Below are 22,584 nucleotides of genomic sequence, written 5' to 3' on the forward strand. Positions count from 1 at the left end.
ATTTATCCTGTTACGGTCTAGATTTATAAACTGCCCATGCACACACCTTGAAGTGCACCGTGCATGTACTGTGCCACCCTGCAGTTTTGAACATCGTCACGTTACTGTAATATGCAGCACTAGAGAATTTCTTGAAGATGAGGAAAATACTGCTTTCTCTGATGACTAAAGGGAGGGAGTAAGCTTATGAAATGGAGGCCTTTGAACAACACATTGTATATCTTGCAGTACAAAGAATAAGATAGCTCAGATCCAATTAAAATACACAGTAAGCAAGTAATGACATTTTTTTATTTGAGAAAAACCATAATTTACAGATAAACACAACAAACCTTCTTGATTTAACTTCATTTGTTTCCATACAGAACCTTTGAAATTGGAAATAAATTGCACTAACAAATAAATGTCACAAGGAACTTTTAAGTTATGTGATTTTCCACTGCATTAAAACTTAACACAAAACCCATAAAAATAAGACACTATTTACAAAATATAGTCATTTTTTTTGCAAAACTATTGGTTAATTCAAGTTTTAAGTTGCATGATAAATTACACAGCTCAGTCACTTTACAAAGGGTTAAAAGACAAACCTACTCTGAATACAAACCAACATCCTCTCATGATCTGACTATGCCAATTCATAGTACTTCCCAGAATCTGGATCAAAGTAACAGTTCAGACACGGATCATACAGGAGAGTCAAAACTTCCTCCTCTTCTTCAGCATTGAGGTCATCTTCACCTGTGTCAAGTGGGGAAAGTAAGAATAAATCACTTTTATTCACTTAGCCAGCAACATGGAAATACCTTTCTGTCAGATGTGACAGACTTTAGTGTATAATCTTTCGATTTCTGAATTGTTACCTTCAAGATAACAGCAATTCACATTTTTATATTTCTGAAGACTTGTATTTACATGAGGTGAAATGATGTCAGTCAGATTTTGCTTAACAACCAGACTTTACAAAGTCCAATGGAGCAGTTCACCGGCAGTACCTTTACTGATAGAGGATCAAAGTATTCCTAAGTGATATTTTTCTCAATGAACTTCCTAAACAATAATGTTTTAGCATGAACAAAGACTGTTGGTGTGTACTTCAGGCCTGTAAAAATGTAGGAATTTGAATGTCTGGTATCCAGTATGCCACCTAAATGTTCAGTATAGGTAAACATGTACGAAAGAGCTTTTGTTATCAGAAGGGAAATAAGATTCTTTCAGACAATAAAAAATTTAAATCTAGGTTATCTAGAGTTATTTAAAATGCAAGACTGTTTTCAGGTAACAGAAATGAATCCTTAGCCTAAAATACACTGATAAAGCCATACAGACTTTTATTACAGACACTTTATATATTGTAGCTCCTTTTCTAAACCTGTCTGTCTTTCATATAAACTAAATCTAAGTTATATGACCCATAGCTTTTTGATAGGAAATAATTCACAGCTGAACGCAATCTGTATCTCGAATTTCATCATAAATGTTCATCTCGTTCTCAGACTGCTAATACAAACGGAATGCTTTGTATGCCCTAACACTTCATAATAAGTAATGGCCTGTTATGCTAACAGCAGCAGTTTCACAATGCTCAGAATCTATTTACAGCCAGGATCACACAACGATATATAGGTTACATTATCTAGAGACCAGAAAGTAGGTTGGTGCATTTAATGCATACAAAAGAAGTGTGCACTTTATTGTTTCGGAGGAGATTTCATTTTTGTTTCCTCAGTGACCTTAACAAATGCCATCAGAAAGAAACTGTCTTTTACTGTAACCAAAGGTAAAAAATGTAAAGCTAAATTGTTGCCCTCCCTGTTGTGGGTACTTCGTCAGGCCTGGTAAGCTAAATGAGGTTAACTGAGATATTTTGTTTGGATAGCTCTTGGGAAAAATTATGCAGTGCAGAAAGAAGGCATAGAACTGAATGTCTTTTTCTACACTTCAGATCATAGTACACAAATAAATGGTATTCATGCCCCATTCCCTCCCACAGCCTTACATTTTCACCTGAAACCATGCTGTTATTTCCACCAAATTCTTCCTTTTATTATTTTGCTTTTCCCTGCTTATGTTTCTCTTCAAAATTATTTTCTTTTCTTTCCTAAGCTTAACCTCCTTCCCTCTTTACCTTGGAACTGGCCTCTCATTATACTCCCTGGCTTGATTTAGGAGTAAGAAATTCTTCAGACTCATCAGGGGTATACTTCTTTCCCTGTATGCCTTGAATTCACACCAAATCAGAATACAATTGCATCCAGGACTAGCTGAATGTATACCTTTATAGCAACAATTCTCTGCATGTGTTTTTATGTGAACAAGAAGAGATATATATGGTTTTCTAGATATATCTTGTTTTTAAAGTCAGGCTTCTTTCGTTTAGCATCTCACAATATCCCCAAATGCATTTTAAGGCATTTCTAGATGTTGCAACATGTTTGCAATGGCCGTATGGAGTATCCAGGTTTGACCAGATTAAAAAAAAAACATATGAAAACCTCACCTCTGTTCTACTTCTTAAAAAGACGTACTCATTACCGTAAGTGACGCTCTTCTACAAGAGTCAACTAACATGTAATGGTTGTGTTAGAAGGCATCCTTCTACTTTCAAATGGTGTTTGTGTACAACCTGACCACATGTAAGAATGACGTGTCCATGGCCAAATTAGCTGATAAACAAGTCACTTTCAAAGAAAATTTCCATAGGTGTTTATGCTGCCACCATCCACACTTTTGGGGTTGGAGCTGCTCAGGATTGCATGAATAAAACTCTTGGCAGTTTAATTTGAATAGCATGGTGAAAGCAAAATCAAAGCTTTTGTTCTTAAATCACTATAAAATTAAACAGTATTTCAGGCTAGAAAGTAACTTGATATTAAATGCAAACTGAAGTCTGTGATGAACGTTATAGAGGGACGAGTATTTTTTAGTTCTGAGCTGCAAGAAGACTGAAGGTAGTTAGTACCTCTGAATATCTGTCAGATTAAATGAGATACTGCCCCACTGAACTCAGGGGAGCTATTGCTTTCATGGAGAAAGGCTTTTGCACAAGATGTCTGAATCCGGATAACAACGAATGGAGGAGGCATGTAGCAGCTTTTTCTAAACAATGAAATAAATATACAAGTAACTGTACTTGGATTTTGTTAACTGTTTATACATAGTCACCATGGTCTGGAAAACCAAAATAGTTTTCCTTTTCAAATAAATATATTTCCACTGTATTCTAGGTTTTAATATTAGAAAATGGCTTGTAGAAAAGTTTCTGTGTGGAGTTATCAAAATTACAAGTATCATACCTGTACATGAATCATAATTTAATCTGAGCGAATAAAGGCACAAAAATAAAAAGGAAAAAACCCCCAAGCTATGGTATATAGAGATTTTCTGTTCTCCAAACATGCAATCATGAACACATGATGTAAAATATTTCAGCATAAAGGAAAATGAGCTTAGAAACAACTCACAAAACAGTTTGGAAATCCTAGTGTGAATAACACAAGAAATCCATCAAATTTTTAAAAGATAATAATACAATTTTTAAATTTTACAGAAGTTCTATCTTAACTGAAGCAAGCCTTGGATTTCATAACACTAACATAGAAAAATTCTCAGGGATCTATCATAGATTTATATCCAACATGACTTTAACTCAAGGATTACTGTCCAGCTCTCTTTGGCTTACTTAGGACTCTTAAGAAAACATATTATTTGATTCTTCAAAGCAAGGTCCATTCCTGACAGCAAAATTCTATTTTGCTGTCAGAAATGATTACAAATATACATGTATGAAAACGTTCCCAATTTGAGTGGCATAATTTATTTTAGACAGAAAATCACTGAGACATCTTAATCCCTCGGGCAGTCAAAATACACGTCAGATTTATGAGAGTTCACACAGAATTCCCCAGACTAGAGGAAAAATTTAGATATCTACCCTGTTTCCTAAGACAACTGATAAGAAAAAAGAGCATTTGAAGAAAAATAGGTATTTGTTTCATTCTATCGTTGTTGACTTTCCAGTTTCAGCTAAGTTCTTTGCCATTCTTTAAGCAAACCCTATTAATAAACAAAAACCTGTAACACTTTAGGTGGTTGGTGACAACAGTCTTTACTCAGGAAATCATGCTGAGATTTCATTTAAGGCTGAATCTGAAATTTTTCTTCATAAGAGAAGTATCACTTACGTAAGTGCAATTATGCTTCCGAATGTTCAGTCTTTGTGTTCTTTCTTTCGTAGGTTTTCAATCCCCACTAGCATAAATTCCTTATTTTAAACAAATAAGATGCATTTTTTTTGAGTTAACCTCTATCGAGCCAGAATATTAGGAAACTGCAACTAAGTTATTCTTTGATCAGAGGCAAATAATACTGCATGGAAAACTCTGCTAGCTTGAGCTGAGAATAATAAGTAAGAGAACTTGGAACCAAAATGTAGCAGTATAGAAAACTACAAAAAGGCAGCACCAGCAGTACAGAAACAGCATTTTGAAATGTCTTTCTACCCAGATCCTTTTCATTGTCTTCATGAATTCCTACCTGGAATACTCTGATTTGTTGAAGATTTAGTGTGCTCTTCCAGTTGTTGGCTTCCAGGAATGATGGGGGGACTGAACGCGTTCAACCAGTCCCTGAAAAACACAAATCAAAATGTCATTCATAAAAGCACAGTTTGCATTCCTATTCGTTCTAATTCTTTTGATTATTAAAAAAAAATTCAAAGGAAATTGCAGGTTGTCAAGCATGATGAAACAAAATCAAGCTAGATTTTATTATTATAAAAATAAACCTAGTAGTGAATACAGTTCTTAAATGTTAAGGCTTCCTCCTTCCTTAGCCTTTTCACTTGCTCTGTTCACACTGAAATCTGTGTTTTAAGACAGGTTTGCTTTGCAGATTTTAGCTGGTATTGCTCTCTCAGCAAAAGGCATACATGAGGTGTGACCCATAACCCACAGAGCTACACGCTGAAAGCCTACAGGACTCATGAGTATCTTTTTCGGAGGAGTAAAGACTTGGGATGAACAAGCTGTGTTTGATGCGAGACTGTGGGGGTCAATTTGATTAAAAATCCTGACCCTCTTCTAAGGAAAAAGGCTTAAGATTATATACAAGAGATGTATTCAGTTACCACCAGCTTGGCACTGCTTGGAGTTCCCCGTAACAGGGTGATTTAGCAAGTGGTCCGTCACCCACAGTGTGGATGGTTGGTGAGTTAGAGCTGAGCACTCTAAATGGTGCTGAGCACATGAAGTGGGTGCATTAACAGTGTGATACCAACTCATGGTCATGAACTGTGGGACAGCTCATTTTTTTAATTTAAATTTAAATAATTTAAAAATTTTCAATAAAGGGATGCAATTAGTGATCAGAGCTAAGAATAATTATACTAACTGTTTTCTAGTGTTGTTAAGAAGGAAAGATTGGATGAGTCAGGCTGTTATTGTTGATAGTATCGTTGATACAGGAAAAAAGCTTTGTTGGGTAAATACATTATAAACATATATTATAAATACAAAAAAAGTTATTCAGTGTAACATGATTTTAGCTACTGCAAGACACCTTAACACGGCTGCCACATACCTATTTTGCTTCTGTAAAAAAAATATTGGATGGGATCTTTATCATAGAGGAAGGAGTACAGACCTTCTTCACCTATTCAATTTAAGAGGCAATTTATATCTCTCCTGAACACTACTTTGTGATAGCTTTTAAAAATCATTTTCACGTTATCATACATTCATGCAAAGTTCAATGTTCATTTCACAAACCCCACTTTACGACACACTGTCTTTGATTGTTATAGCTCAAGGAAAGGGAAACAGAACAGTTGTTTTTATTGTCATTGTTACTGCTTTCTATCGCAAACTGAACTGCAGATTTTTCCGCTGAAAAAGTTACTCATATTATACTATCAATCAGAGAAAGATAGCCCTGGAAGGACACATCTAAGTCACAAAGTCAAGACATCCCTTGTGCAGGTGATCACGTCTTGTAGTTCTTTTAATACATGAAACTAATCCCTGCCCACTGTCTGCATCTAGTGTTTCCGTAAGTTCCCATCTCTCCAACAGTAACAGCTGTAACACGTTAAAGCTTCCACATAACCATTAACTAGACCAAATAATTGGAAGTTAACACTTGAACACAGAATTCGAGGGAGGCCAGTAAATCATCTAATTTTGACAGAACCAGATCCATCCTTTTTGACCAACGTATTTCACTGCAAGGCAAGAGGTATGGAAGGGGAAAAGGGTCTTCAAACTCCCTTATGTTTGCTTCATGCTCATGGGAACAGTGCAGCTCTACAAGGTAAATTACACTTGGTTTGGGGTTGATTCAACTTATGCCTGGCCATGCCTGTTCCAACATCTCACAAAAACATCACACATGCAAACCTGTGCTAGAGGCCAGGGAGATTAGCCTGAGCTGTAGAGGTAACTTCAACATCCATGGCTTTGTCCGGAAGGGATGATTTTTTTTCCCAAGCTTGACAGATTACATTGCCAGACTGTAATTGTCTCAACTCAATTGTCCAACACCCAGTAAACAGTAATGGACTTCTACCTTCTGAAAAGCCTTGATGATTTTATGTACGATTTGCTTCTGACAGAGAAATCTGGCAACACTCAGTCATGTGTTAGGATTGCTAAAACAGGCCATCTGATTTTTTTTTTTTGGTTAGTTTTTCTGATACTTCTGGACTTGTTATTGATTCCACATCATCTCCTGTTGGCATGTACGCATGATCTGGGGTGAATCAGGGGACAACCACCTATCTGTTTGCAGTCAAAATGGAAAAAACTAATTTTCTGCCTCAGGAAACAGAACTGCTGGTGTAGAAATCCAGCAAGTGGTATAGCAGATTTAAAGGAAGAGATGCTGAATTTTCCATTATTTCAATATGTAAAAATATACTTCAAAATTTTTTTACACCATCATTATTTTCACACATATGGCAAACTTCACAACCAATCCTTCTCCTCTTCTGCTGCTCAGCTCAGTTCCAGTGAGAACTGGTACAACTAATCCACCCAGCAATATGCTTGCCTAGACATCTCATTGTTAGTGCTCTCTGTCATTGCTCACCATACTCGCATTCCCTGGATACAGCCAAAGACCATTTATTTACACCGAAGCTTCAAACGTTTTTAGGAATAACAGTTAAATGCATGCTGTGCTATCCAGTGGCATGGTAGAATATATTCTCCATTTCTGCCACTTGCGTGTGTGGTTTGTGCTGCCTCAGAATCAGCCCACATAAGCCTAATGTGAGAATCTGACCATTGCTCACAGAATGCGGTCTGGGAACACGAAGCATTATCACGTACCTGATTCTCTACAATTGCACTGAAACACAACTTCAGCAAAGGCAATCTCTTGGAGAAACTGCGGCAATTTTAGAGAAGGTAAGGAAGAACTATTAGAGCTAATCTACCTCTCTGTTTCCCAAGCTACCCTTTCTTGCAAATTCACTGCTACTTTTTTAAAAGACAGTGATGTTTGAGATCCAGACAACTAGAATAGTGCTGATTGCTGAAGCAAAAAGTGGTGCAAGGACAGAGGAAAGACAGTGCTTGCTTCTAAAGAGAATTATCTCAGTCAGACCAACAAATATAGTTAGAAAAGTCAAGAAGCTTCAGAGTATATGCAGTTCTACAGGTCTGGCACAAAACAGAAGAGTTTAAAGATACGTGTTTTTCATACAAAATATATATCAGAGAATTTCTAAAGAAAACAGTTGGCACCTGGAAAGCAGAGAGGATGTTAGTAGAAGGAAAGAAAGATAATAAGGCAATTACCTCCGGTGGAAAAGAGACAATTCCTTTAAAGAACACTACGGGAGCAAGGTAATCATGTGTCATTAAACCAGTATTGCTGTTAAAGTAATAGTTCTTATTACTCAGTAATCAATACACTACAGTATCAGGGATTCATTGTTGACTTAATATTACTTTGAAGGTTGAAACATTTTACACAATATACGAAAACCTGGTTTATTACTTCCACAGGTTAGCAATGTCTAGATTAACTTTTTGTAAAATCTTGAAAAAAAATTGTTAAAGAATCTCTTGTGTGCTGAAATCTTCTTGGCCAAACGGCAGTAGAGAGTAAATACCAGCAGTTGATTGATAAACTTCTGAAAAGTGGGTTTACAGTGGTAATTCTGATAGATGCTGTAGCCTCGCAGTCAAGACAGACTTTTCCACAATGAAATCTGCAGTTGCTTTTAGGAAGCAACTAAAGCGTGTATGTGTGTGAGACAGTGTGTGAGCTAATTTTAAACAAAACAAAACAAATCAAAAATCCTGAAAAATCTGTAGGTAGACCTTGCCTAAAAGTGGAGCTCAGCATGGAGAAACCCAGGAATATTCTGAGAAATGCAGACTGTGGACTATGTTCCCATTTATCGTGGTTTTATTCTGATTGAATAAAGAATATTTTTTTGGAGAACTTCTTGAAGATGCTACTTTATCTCCTTAAAACAGAAAAGCTAATCACACATTCTGACTAATTAAAGGCACTCTATTTATGCTATCAATGCCTCCAGCTGTAATCAATATAATCAACATGCAATAAACTACCCAGAGCTTTCCTGATAACAATGTGGAATGCTAAGTACTGTTTTTTGACATTGCGAATCGCATTGTATTAAGGCTCAGAATAGCTTCCACACACATTCAAAGTATCATGCACCTTTAATGCTCACACTGAAACTCTTCATTATTCTGAAAGCTATTCTCCATACCATAATATAATTAAAAATGTTACATAAACTTGTTACCTTATGGTCTTTTCTTAAAAAAAAATCTTCTGGAAAATAATTGTCATATATTAAAATATCACATGATAGTTGAACTGTGATGGCAAGCAAAAGAATCTTTTGGACTTGTGAACATTGTTTTCTGTTTTTTGACAGTATGTTAAGTTTTGCAGAAGATGGCAAAAAGATCCATCAGTAAAATCTGTTAAGAATATTAGCGATGCTTCATTAAGTAGCACTTACCAATGACAATGTATCAAAATTATTACTATCAACAGAAATCCGAAGAATCAGAGGGTTTTATTTTAAATCTTAATGAACACCTTTGATACTTTGATTTTTTACAGATATTTTTGCCTTTTAGTCTATCCTACTAGCTGGACTGAGAAAATGGCAAATCACTTAGTATAAAGATTTTTAACATTGCTGTGAATTGAGATAGCATGCTTTATTACATTTCTTTTGGATGAGATTTAATCTGTATTACTGAAATCAATTGGATCATTTAATCCACATTATTAACAAAATTAACATGCTTCAAAGTTTTAGTATGGTTTTGTCCAACACTCTATACAGGAATTAAAAGGAATATTCAAACTATTCAGCCAGTCTGGTAGTATACTTTAAAAATGCAAGGGAAAGGCTACATTATATCAAATCAGGGAATTAAAAAACATTTGTTTTTGCATTAAGAACACATCACATTGACAGACTATTACGCATCTGAAGTCTACAATCAATAAGGAACACAAAAGATGGCATTTAACTGCATAAACTACTTAGTAAATCTTACGAATGTGAGAGAAGAACTGGCTTGTGCCTGAGGGTTAATAAGAGGAGCACATTTGCTGAATTATCTTTTACAATGGATAATTTGACTAACTCCGTGGAGGGCCAGAGAATGCCAATGTATGAATCAAGAGTATGAAAATATTTTAGAGGAAAAAAAGACCAATTCTTGACATCTTGTGCAATTATCAGCTAAAATCTCAGCACATACTTCCGTTGTATTAGTAATATTTAGTACCACATAAAGCAAATTCCCTAATCATCAAAGTGAGTATGTAATACCTTACTATGATCCACTGAATGCAAAGTGCCAGCTCATATCAAAAGTATGGTTCAGTATAGCTTAAATATTCAGTTCAGCTAAGACGAAGACCTATTTTTCTCACTTGTTTGGATTTTTAATTATATCTATTTAAGAAAGGTTATTAGACACTAACTCAGTTCTTGGATAAATCAATAAAAAGTAACCTAGCTTTGTAAAAGCCCTCACCTATTCCCTGCTACATCTTTTTTGGAGCATGCATTACTTGTTAGGCTCCTCTAGATTAGCAGATCTAAATTTTCAATTATTTACGTATCTGCTGAACTTCATTCATACATGTAACTTAATTTAAATCAGATTACTTAGACACACCTATTCGGGCTCTGCTTTGTAATATATTAATGAAGTATGTATAATGGGAGTTTGTTTTTTTTTATAGAACTATTTACATAGAAATAAACCCTTCAATAATAGTTTCAGTAGTGAAGCAAGGACTTATGTAGGCTATTAATAATATCTGTTTGTGTTATGTACAAAATGCAATCATATTATCTGAAAAAATGTTGAAATAAAATTTCAGGTCCTACAGACATACGTCTGTAACAACAGTGAAGTCATATGAGTCTTGAATTGTCCATTATTGCATCTATAATGGTTTAAACAACTTCAATTCTTGAACATTCTTAAAGTTTTTACATAAATATGCCATAAACCAAGAAACATTCAGTGTTGATTTATACATCAATAACTGTTCAGTGCTACTCAGCTCCAGGTGGGAAAAACAGTATCTTTAAAATGGAAAACTGAGTGAGTATACAGAAGAAGATATACTACCAAAAGAATATAGAGTATATTTATACATACAAATCAAGGATTTTTGAATGCACATTTTAACACAAATCTTGAAAAATAACAAAAATATACATTCCCATATGACTTTGCAGAAATCGAAAGCTCTATTTAAAGAAGTATTTAAGGCCAATCTGGCAATACATTGGTGATTAAAAAATGCAAGGCATGAGCTACATTGTATTATTCTGCTGGAGTGTTATTGTAGTTTCAAAATATCATTAAATCAGCACAAACCAACACTTATCATTTCCTGCACATTTTTCACAGTGAGCTGCATTCTGACTATGAGTAATCTGTTAATCTGTTCTTTGCCTCACAATCCGTCAAAGTGACAGATTCATTCCAACCCTAATACATAATATCTTCATTTACTGTATGCCTTACTGGAACTTTCTTTTTTTGCTAGCACTAAGATTTACAAAATCACAAGCATATTTAGAGAATGCCTTTTTCCTTCCTCCAAACCACTTCAGCAAGTCCAGCCTGCCAAATACCACACTTCTAACGGAGGCAGCGAGACCTCCTTAAAAACTAAATTCTTTAATTTTCAATGAATTAGTAACTAAAAAAGAGATCAGATCATAAAAAGTACATGTGCAACTGTGCATGGAAGACTTGAAACTGCTCTTAAAAGTCTTAAATCTGCAAATGAACTGGTTTACGGGTGCTAGATTAGATTCAAGGATAACAAAGGAGATGTGAATTCTACTTATTAAACAAGATATTTCATAGTGTAAGGTGCTGTGACAAGTGTGTACAGTATAATCACGCTGACTGGTATTAGCTGAAAGTTTGACTTGTTAATGGCACCTTGTTTTTCTTTCATTATCATAGTTGAAATGATATTTTTTTTCAGGTTATTAAAAACATACAGTCATCTACATCAGTCTAAAACCACGAATGACCTGAATTTGGAGATTTAACAGCTCTACTAATTAATATATTGTGCTATTTGGTCAATGCTTTGTAATTAAATACATGAAACTTCTATTATAGCTTCTGTTCAATGACAGTAACATTGGAATTTACTTAAAGACTAAACCCATAGTTCATCACTATGTTAGCTTGGTGGCTAGATTATAGTTTCAATATTCACTAGCAATATAAATGACAGTAGTAGAAAAAAACAGTGTTTCATCACCTAATTTAAGTCAAATACTAGCCCTTTCTTCTTTGCTAGTTTTGATTCGTTTATCAGAAAATCAGCTGTATAAATTGAAAGTAATGAATTTGCAAAGGTGTGTTAAAATTCTTTCATCTTAATCTAATCTTAAGCAAGTAAATTCTAATAACTACAGCAGATACTCACTGATCAGTGAATCAAATGGATTTCCACATTTAATGAAGTGGCCATTATGTAGGGTGTGCTTCCTTTTTTACATATTTTAAATAATTAAATAAAACATTAAAAAAATATATATTTTAATATTCCATTGGTTCAGGTAGCACTGGAATCTAGTACCTAGTACCTAATAAGTCTTGTTGCAATTGAAGTCATACTTTTTCTCCACAGTCAGTAACCAAAAGCATCTCACTGTTCTCTGCATCCTGGGCATAGACTGGATCCCATTTAACTCTTAATGGATGACATGGAGCCAGAGGGTTTTTAAAAATCAATGGAGAGATATGACTCAACACAGCACTAACTTTAATATTATCAGACTTGTTAAAGGTGCTGCTGCTGAATGTTCCTTGTCTGTGCGAACTACTTTCTTTTTCAGAAAAGTAAAAACCCAAATGTATGCATGAAAACTCTGACCTTTTAATCTATTAATGGAATGAATGGTACAGCATGGAGCTGGAAACTTAATTGTCACCACAAAGTGAGAAGTATGCTACCTCAGTTCAATTCTTTAAAAACATCAAGCTTTGTCAACATCAAACGTAAATTAACATAAAGGAATAAAACCAAGGTTCTTGCACAAATGATATTGGAATAGCAGGGAAGGGAGGCGTGGGCAGTTGTGCCCTTGGAAACTCAGACAGTTTGGCTCTATAAGAAAATGTTATATGCATATGGGATGTCAGCCAAGGAGCCCGATTTGTCTGTAATTAAATCAGCTTCCAGTTCAGGAGGAGGATGGAGGAATAAATACATATTTCCATGATGGGGGGTGGGTTACTGGTAGTAAGCTTTTTCTCTCCAGAAAAGGGAACAATACAACTGGTACAAACGTACTCAGAAGCTTGCCTGCCCTGTGAACTACCCTGAAAGGCTCTGAGTCATCAGAAGCTGGACTCAGATACCAGCTTATGGCTGGACCAAAGTGTCTTGTCATCTGCAAACAGGGGAGATCCCCAAGAAGAAGACATGCTGGTGAAGGTGTACTCAGCTGCATACTGAAGGAGACATCGCAAGACTGTGAAGAGGTAATCCTGGACTTGTTACCAGGTAACACCTACCTCTTCCTTTTGATTTGCAAGACCTTTGAGGCGTGTAAAATATCTTACTGCCTGTTCTCCATTCCTACACACAAGCACAGCCAAGACAACTGTTTGAATGGCCCAGGAATATTCAGAAAAAGGGTGAAACCAATAAAAATTATTCAAAGTCCTGAGGCTACAAGAAAGATACAAACTTCCTTATATTAACATAGACGCAACTGCATGTTTGAAAGCATTTACCATGTTTTATATTCAACCTCTTAGTGTATATGCTGCTAGGTTTTCATGTTCTCAGATTCCCATGCAAGGGAAAGCCATTTTTGGATTATTTTAACAAGCTCTTACTTGTTAGCCACTTGGTTCTCAACAACCTTCCTGCAGCTAAGCTTTTTAACATCATGATTAAAAAAATTAACCTTTTCAATTAGATGTTTCCTGTGCCATTTTCTCCTTTTGTCATGTTCTTTTTCATGCATATTATAGCCCGACAAATGCAGCAGAACTTTGCTAATTCAGATTAACGACTAGGAGATCTATTGCAAATTACTCTATTTGGTGGATGAATAAAGTTACTGAACAAGTACAATAAAAAACCAAAGTACATTTTGTGATACATTGTTCTTGTTCACTTATTTTGACAACTGTTGTGTAATTTTATAATACTTCATAATGTAATATTGTCTGTTTTGCAGAAGTAATGGAGTTCTATGGCTTTGATCTTGTAATGAATCATAAAAATAAATATGCTTCTTTGTTTGCAAAACTCAATCTTTAAATGTGCTTCTTTAAGTTTAAGCTTCTGCTGTTTAAGCGTTTGCTTGGAGATACAGGACACAAAGACCTTTTGTGTCTGACTTTCACAGCATGCATGTTGGAGAAGTTCTGGTGTCGTGCAAATGTATGTTATATAAATAGCTACAATTCTTTTACTGTACATTTCTCAATGGTATAATAACACATGCATCAGCTATTAGAACACTTAAGTTTTCAAAGCTGAACATGCTTCTAATACTTGTGAGTTTGCAGTGGATGTATTTCTGTGCTGGGATCACTGACATATTATTGAAATTTCAGGTGCCATGATAATGGCAGTTATGGCAACAATAGGCTCTAAAAAAATACTTCTCCAGCAGAAACTTTTAAAGAAAACGAAAAAAATAATTTACTTCCTAAAATCAATAGAGTGGCTCAGAGTTACTCATAGGAACATGTGTTCATAATATTTAGCTAATATACCAGATTTTTACTGATAATCAAGTTTGCAAATAAGTTAAAAATGCATTTAGCTAAAGGAACATGTTCATCCATTTCATGATTCATCATCAAAACTACTGTGCATGCATATCATTAGAAAAATAAGAAAATCACATTGTTCGATAAAGTAGTAATTAAGAATATGGGTTCTGCTTTTTTTTTCTTAAGGTAAAACCTATAATGTTTCCAAAAAGTTATAGTTATTGTCTTCCTCAAACATGTTAATCTCCACATCAATGTGTGATGATAAATCTCAAATCTATAATATTTCCCATAACTGGAGAGATATCTTTACCATAAAACGGAAGAAAATGTTACTAGCTTCTTTTAGGTTGTGGTTTCTTTTTTTTTTTTTTCTCCTTTTTGTGGGTTTGGTGGGCTTTTTTTGATTGTAGAGGAAAGAATGATAACACCTGATCAGTCTAATGTAACACATGTAGGTACAATGACAGGACAGCTTGCTTTAGTCAGCCTGTACCAAGCCCACGTGAAGTGAGGTCAGCGACTATTAACCATTTGTCAAAGACTGCGGGCCCTTATCAGCCAATTACAGATACAAGGAACTTTGTATTACATCCACAAGCGGCAAAGCTACAAAGGACTTAAACCACACTACAGTGGTGACACTTTTTATAGATAAATACAAATCTAGACAAAATGCTGGCCTGAAATGCATCATATTTCCATTTAGCAATTCTAGTAAATATTTAATACTGGTTTTCCTTAAAATTTTAGGGACCTTGTATGCTCCTTAGTCCTAAAAGGTTTCTTTTTTATTCACAGCAAACCCACTAATGGAATCTAATTTAAACACAAAAAATCACACTGAAGAAGCTACAGACTTGCACACGCAGAGCAGAAAAATCTAGCTTGTTTTACAAGTCAGCTACTGGACTGGCTCGAGGATGGTCCTTAACCCTAACACATCAGAGGAACTGTAACACTCACTTTTCATAGCAAAACCTATGGAGATATCTCCATGGATGCAGGTCAGAGGATCATGGAGAAGAACAAGACACTGGAAAGGGCAGATGGGAGCCTGATAAAATGACATCTCATTGCTTCTTTATGTTCTTGCTGGAATTTTGGGGCTGATAACCTACATCAGCTACAGATGGACTCTCAGTATCAGCCAAGGAGGCTTAAGACTCCCCTCCTGTCCCCATGCTGGGTCATAACCATCCATCAGGCAGGGTGAATTCCAACACATAGGGCTGAATGGTAGAGTACACTATATACTGATGCACATGCACTTTCACATACCAGCCGGGCAAGCACCAGCTTCTAGCAGCACAGAGGAGACAGAGGTGGAGCTAACAAGGGAGTAAAACTCTGGTTATTCCTGGTAATTCTGTGCCGGTAACCCTGACCAAGCCCACAGCAGAGGCACTGACAATACTTCAAAAGGTCATTTTCATTGACTGATATACCAATTAACTTCTGTAGGTTCCAAGCACCTTTGGAAAGCTGTCAGCACCACATATATAGTTTGGGAAGGCTGCTGATTTTAGAGCTGTTAACATACCAAACCTGCCAGCGACTAACAGGGACAACAAATTAAACCTCAGTTTAACCACTATTTTCATTTGTGAATGAAAAACAGCTTGATCACTCATTCTTTAGTTTGAGACCACTGATCAATAGACTTTCTCATAAAATGATGTCTCTGTTTTATGTGTAGATCTTATATTCTTGGCTATAGTCCAAATCAGGCAGATGTTTACTTTCATTAAATCTTTGTGCCCACAATTCGCTATGGGAATACTTTTTTTTTTTTTTTTTTTTTTTTAACATGTAAAATTAAATGTCTGGCTAAAACCTAACTGAAAATTTGGCTGTGTACATTTTGTATAAAATTACTTCAGTAAAACACACTTCTTGTGAGAAGATACCCAATGAAATGCTGAAATATCTGTGTCCCACTTTAGTGTGGTTTTTGGGGAACAGCTGTTTGAACTTCAGAGGAACAAATTTTATTTGGTAGCCTGGGAAGAGTTGAGTAGGATGCCAAGACAGGATCTAATGAGGCAATGTTTATAAAAATAGGTTTCGGCTTATAAAAAGCCCCTCTCTCAAAGACAGAAAAATCAGCTTTTATCAGAAATTTTCTGAAGAGCATCTGTAGAAGTTCAGAAAATCTATTCATAAAATTAGGCTCAAGTGATCTTTTTCAGAAAGCAGCCCTACATTTTGCAGTTCAGCATGGCTGAAATTCCTCTAGAATATTTACTTTCTTTCAGCATTTCCTTAATGAAACTGCCAAGCCTTGTGGCACTCAAATGTTTTGGAGGACAAATGCTTACTAAGTAGATGCACGGTACACAGCAATTTCCAGTCCCTGCACTGGAGGAAGAAGTAACATAGACAGTTACAGCTTCATATTTGAAGAGAAAGGAGCAATTCTGAAGTTCAGCTTGGACCATACAGCACATCAGTCAGTGGGAAGTGCAGAGCTAAGGCTTGAAACACTGAACATCATCTTGCTCATCTGGCTCTGCAGCCTCTGCAGTCAGCCTGTCTCCTTTCATTAACCGGTTCTACGCCTTGCAAAGCAGCGTGATGTGGAGGTGATTTGTACTGCAGTACCAATATTCTCGGCAGACTTATGACCTTTACCCAGTGGAACCAATGGAAAATGAGTCTAGCTGGGTCTTTTTATTGACTGCATTTCCATTATCTTCACAGGTGCTTTCTTTGCTGGCTTGTTCTTTTATCTTATTATGGACAGAAGCTACATTTACTGGACAATAGCTTCCACATTGCTCTCTTTTCATTTCCCAGAAAATACCACTGCTACACTTTTTCAAGTTACTTGAGACCTGTCAAATTCTTTATCAGTCTTTACAACAAACTATTTGTTGTTTCAGTAAGTGCATCACGTTACTGTCTTCATGCTGCGGTATTTGTACCCAGTCATCTACATAGGATGTATCAATTTTTCAAATATTCTGTGTGTTCCCCTATACAGCTATGGTAGGCTTACAAAGATTTAGACATTTTCCAGTTGCTCGTATGTTACTTGTTAAAATCGGCTTTAAAAACAGTTTAGGAACTAAGTTATAGAATTAGCATTAATTTCATCTCCCCCTCATTTAGGTACACACCTAGTGTGAAAAACACTACATGGCTTTCCATTATAAATGACAGGCGATAATATGAATAATGGTATTCAAGTCACATAACCTCCAGTTTTTATATCATGATGCAAACTGACCTCATAATTTTTTCATCTTCTGTATTTACAACCCAATAATGCTTTTCTGGCAGTTCACAAGGGCTACTGTATTTATGAGGCACTTGCAAGTCAGGTATTTTACGAATACTTTGCCTCCATTTCTCGAAAATGATTTCTAGAGAAATTTAAGTCTAGTATGTGTACTGGATTAAAATAGCATTAGAACTAAGTTGTAATTTATATTATTTTGTTTTAAATTTTATTATATGGAAATACAAGTTTTCATTGTTGATCATATTAGCTTGATATGATGAAATGCTTTATTTTTCAGGGATAATGGTGTTTATTCTGTTTTTCAGTACATATAATATACTGAGTACCAAATTGCTTTAGCACATGCATACAAATAACTTAATAAAAACTGACTCAACCAATGTATGGGCAAAAAGAAGACAAACAGTGTAGCTTGCACTAAAATATAGGCAATTCAAATGCCACCAGAATTATGAAACTGATTCTGGAGTACAGAGTCCAAAGTGTCAGTCTCAAGGTACCTGATATCTTACTCTGTGGACTATAGTCAAGTGTCTCTGTCCACTTCATCCATTGTAACAATTCCTAAGGACAGAGGTGGTTCCTTTGATAACTAACACCCACATAAGCACTTTGATTTACATGTGAAAGGGAACAGGAATCCAGAATTATACTTTAACTCCAGTAATATATTGTGTGCACTAGGAAACATATGGCTGCATGTTGCAATAACTGATGCATTTGGATGAACTTGCACAGCAAGTTTCATAGTGTTCACTTCATAAAATCTAACAAGAAGATTCTAAATCTATAAAAATGTGGATGGCAAATGAGACAAGTGACTGAAACCATCTGTGTGAGGAGAAATGCATATTAACCTGCACAACTGACTGGCAGTGTGGTATCATAAAACACTTCAGACTGTTGATAAAAGATAAAGAAGTTGTATCTGTAACGCTCTCTCTTCCCCTCCCTCCCAACCCACACACACATTGTCCACTTAGAACTTGGACAAGCAAAATCCCCATTAACGACACCAAGTGGAAGTGAAATAGGATCACTTTTTAAAGTAAGTACACCTCTTGTTCAGGCTGTTCCAAAATTGTCAAAGTGAAGGAGTTTCACAGGTACAAGGAAGTTCTGAAATGGGAAAATGAATTTTGGTTGTTTCCATTTGATTATTTCTCCCTAGCCACACTCTCCCCTTGTCTTTACCTCATCTTATAATACAGGCACAGGAATTTTGTTGCTGATTCCAAGCTAAACAGATCAAGCTAAAAACCTGACAGCCAAAATATGCTGTAGACAGGATCCCTTTGAACCATCCCACAGTGTTGTAACACCCTCTCCTGACTGGGCTATCTACTGAAAAACCCCATTTAAATAAGTAACATTAAAATCTTTTGAAACAAATGGATTCCCTGACACCTACAGTCACATACAGAATTCTAGTTCTAAGCCTTCAAAGCAGAGAGGGAGAAAGAAACAGATGAGAGTGTGTGTATGTCAGATGAGGAAGATTTGCTGAATCACGCATCAAAGCAGATGTAGGAGCAAGGCCTGTGTCAGTTACTTTAAATATGCAGCAGTACACCCAAAACATGCAGAATTCTGTTCCGTGTTCCAGGACAAGGCAGACATTCTGCAGACAATGACTAAAACGAGTAATAGTAAAGACCTCTGAGAGGAGGTTGCAATTGAAAAGAGATTTAAGATTAAATCAAAGAATGTCACATTTAATATTCAGAACACTCTAACTGAATCCTTACTGCCTGGGCTATAAATGGAATCTTACCGTGGGTTGGAATGAGAAAGCGGGCTCATTTCTTTCTGGTAGTGATGCTCCTGACTGACGGGCTATGGAAAATAAAAAATAATAGTGAGAAAATAACTTTGCAAATACTCTTTCAGAATGTTTAGAAGTATGTATGAGATCTTTCATGAGCATACACATTTGCAGCTTCTGATATTAGAACTTTACGGTCTTTTTTCTTATCTGTGAAATTAAAAAGGGATATTCAGATCCTAACGGTGCAAAAGTACAACTTAATAGATAATTCTTGTCTGGATGGAAATATGTATGAATTAAGGAGTCAACCACCTGGTCGTTTCTTTGCTGCCTGTGACAGTGTTGGGACAGAGTCAGGAAACTTCAGAGAGGGAAGAGTGGCAAAGTCTTGTCTGATAGAGAAGTCTGGACTGCACAGGAATAGGGAGCGTGGTGCAGGAACTCAGCAGGATCTGTGCAGAACCAGCTGGTCTTAAGACTCGACAACACTGAGCCAGAGATACTGGGCTGGCAGGCAGGGTTCCTCTCTCCTCAGAAGCACCATGATCTTAGCAGTCCTGAATGAAGTTTGCAGAAGCATGTATAATTCTCTATGGCACTGCCAATTTGAAACCTGGATTAAGCTGTTCATGGGTAGCTAATGGTGGACTGCATGAATATTCAGACAAAAGAGTTTCCCCTGTCTTCAAAGCGTGCCTCGAAGATTTAAAAATACATTTGGTTTATGGCATTAAACCCAGTTATTTGCAAGATAGATCAATATTCATAAACTGGTATAAAAATTCAAGAATTCTAAAATTCAGAAATAAATTTGCTCTCAGTATGTATGTAGTGCTTCCAGAAAAGACCCTTTTCACACACCCCAAAACCAGTTCTAAAGAAATCACTGAAGCAAATGCAAAAGAAGTGAAAATAAAAGTTTACATTAACAATACTTCTGCAATTTATTACATGAAAGGCTAAAAATAAATATTAAGCATTATGAAAGCAGGTTTTTTATGGAAATCAATATAAAAATGACTATGTTCTCATGGTTTCAGGAAGTGGGGAGGCATGTTGTAAAATATATGTTGAGGATGAATGACATCCTAATTACTGCCAAATATGAATCACTGCCTGGTGGTGGATAGTGCAATTCCCAGATGACGGCTAGTGGAAGACTGAGGATGAGACAGAAAGTGAATTAGTCAGTCTATGAACCAGAATATCTGTCTAAATAATTTTAAGTCTCATTTCATAGTAAAGAATAGTCTGCCTCAGTTTTGCAATTTGACTTGATGTGAACAGATCCCTCCAGGGGTTGTCAAACTGAGCTCTCAGTTGGAATAATTCTGGGTTTAAATATCACTCCTCTTGTCTGTCAGACTTCAGTTCTGCCAGACCATTTTTGTGTTAAGTGGCTTTCTTTTCTGAAACATCACAAAGGAGGCCAGAAGACCTTCCACAAATTGGGTATGAACCTGGAAGTACTCTTCCAAATATTTTGCAGATCAAGTCTTATGTGACTGAATTTATATTTAGAAAGTTGATTGGGGAACAAGAAGTCTTTCTTCTCTGTGAGTACTCCTTACTTGAAAGTTAGTGCTTAGTGGTGAGCATATTTTGGATTCTGCTAATGAAGCATTATACCCGTACAAGCTTCTATGATATATCAACCAGCAGTCCAGAGGAACCTTCCTTCTCCTTTGCATTTCTGACTAAGAATCAGGGACCATATGCTGAATTCTCTTACATATGACCTTTCTCCAAAATTTTTGTGTTATATCTAAAGTGGTGTCTGAACTGTAGAAACAGCTGAAGCTGAACAGGCCACTTCCCTGACAGGGCAGGAAGGTCTTAACTGGATCTCTAGAATAAAGCAAGGCATTGAAGCAAGAATATTTTGCAAACTTTGCAGATTTTCTTGGATAATGTGTATATGTGTGGGTATACACTTCACATTATACCCCGCAATCCACAGAACTGTCTCTTTCATATTGTTGCAAAGCTAACATGGAATTTCATAGACCTTAAGATAGAAGAAAACATTCAAGTAAGATGGTCAAATAAAGTATTTTAAAATACTTAGTTCTACATACCCATATTATTGATTTGGAACTGTGCCCCATGCACATTTTACAAGGGTTTACAATTCTCCTTTGAAATAAATTAATTTTAAAGTAGAAGTTTTTCATATTTATAACGGATAGCTATGCTGGGTAATGTATAATATTCAAAGCTATTTTATTCCTTTTTGGCTGTCATAGTTTACAGCAGCTGCTAAACAACTTACATGTCAATGATTTCTCCTGACAGCATATATTCAGTTCTTGGTAAACTATCATAGGATATAAAAATACAGCTTTAGTATTTTATATGTTTTTTGTATTTTATGGTTGTTTAAGGACATCTGTTCCAACCACAGCTTAGCAATATGATTGATCTATGTGCCTTTATATTCAGAAGGGTTTCTTAGATTCATTAGTAACATGAGATTTTCAATGAATCTGGAAATCAGACTAACAAAGGCAAGTGATGAAAAAAACCCCAAACCTCACAAAAAATGTGTTTTATATATAAAATATTACTTTGATACATAAGTTCACTATCTAGCATGATTATATCCTGCCCTGCCTTGCAAAACATCATAGGTATTTCAAAATGAAAGACACACAAAAAGCTGCCTTCTGGTGGTGCTGTTGCCATAGATTCCACTAAGGGAAAAAAAATGTACAAAATGAACGAAAATTTGCAATAAAAATACTCCTTACTTATCTTTGAAGAACATAAGAGAAGGCAATAGATACTACTGATGTAAATAATCAGAAAGATACAACCTGGAAACACATGTAAGGATGAAAGTTTAATAATGACAAGAATTTCAAGCTGTCTTTCATTTCTGAAACTACAATATGAGGATTACTTTTGTTTCTTTTCTATAGACTGCACTGCTAAAATCATTTGCCTGCACAACTGCAAGACTGCTATAGATATATATGTATATGAACTCTTCCACAGTTTGTACATCTGATTTTGGGAAGATTGATCATTTGCATGCAAATACTCTTGACTCAAATGACGGTGGTACTAAAGATCAGAGACATAAACCCAAATTTGATTTTATTTTACACGTTTTTTACATAATACATATAAGGAATAAATATACATGTAAAGAACACTTCTTGGTAAAAACTGGAAGCTGAAGAAACAATGACTTTCTCAGGCTGGGGGATGAAAGGATTGACAGCAGCCCTGCAGAGGACTTGGTGGTACTGGCGGATGAAAAGCTGGACATGACCCAGCAA

General features: G+C 35.8%; 1 protein-coding gene across 1 annotated transcript in view; it reads right to left on the bottom strand.

Annotated features, from left to right (window-relative positions):
• Positions 1-265: 265 nt before the first annotated feature.
• The window catches only part of CFAP20DC (CFAP20 domain containing), an 84,252-nt gene continuing 61,933 nt past the window's right edge, over positions 266-22,584 (bottom strand). The window contains exons 15-17 of the mRNA XM_055710068.1: positions 19,307-19,368; positions 4,537-4,628; positions 266-741 (exon numbers count right to left, since the gene is read on the bottom strand). Coding sequence (XP_055566043.1) covers positions 629-741; positions 4,537-4,628; positions 19,307-19,368 — 267 coding nt within the window. The 3' untranslated portion in view covers positions 266-628. The remainder of the gene's footprint in view (positions 742-4,536; positions 4,629-19,306; positions 19,369-22,584) is intronic.

Source organism: Falco cherrug, chromosome 4 (genome assembly GCF_023634085.1).
Source record: "Falco cherrug isolate bFalChe1 chromosome 4, bFalChe1.pri, whole genome shotgun sequence".
In the NCBI taxonomy this organism is placed as follows: domain Eukaryota; kingdom Metazoa; phylum Chordata; class Aves; order Falconiformes; family Falconidae; genus Falco; species Falco cherrug.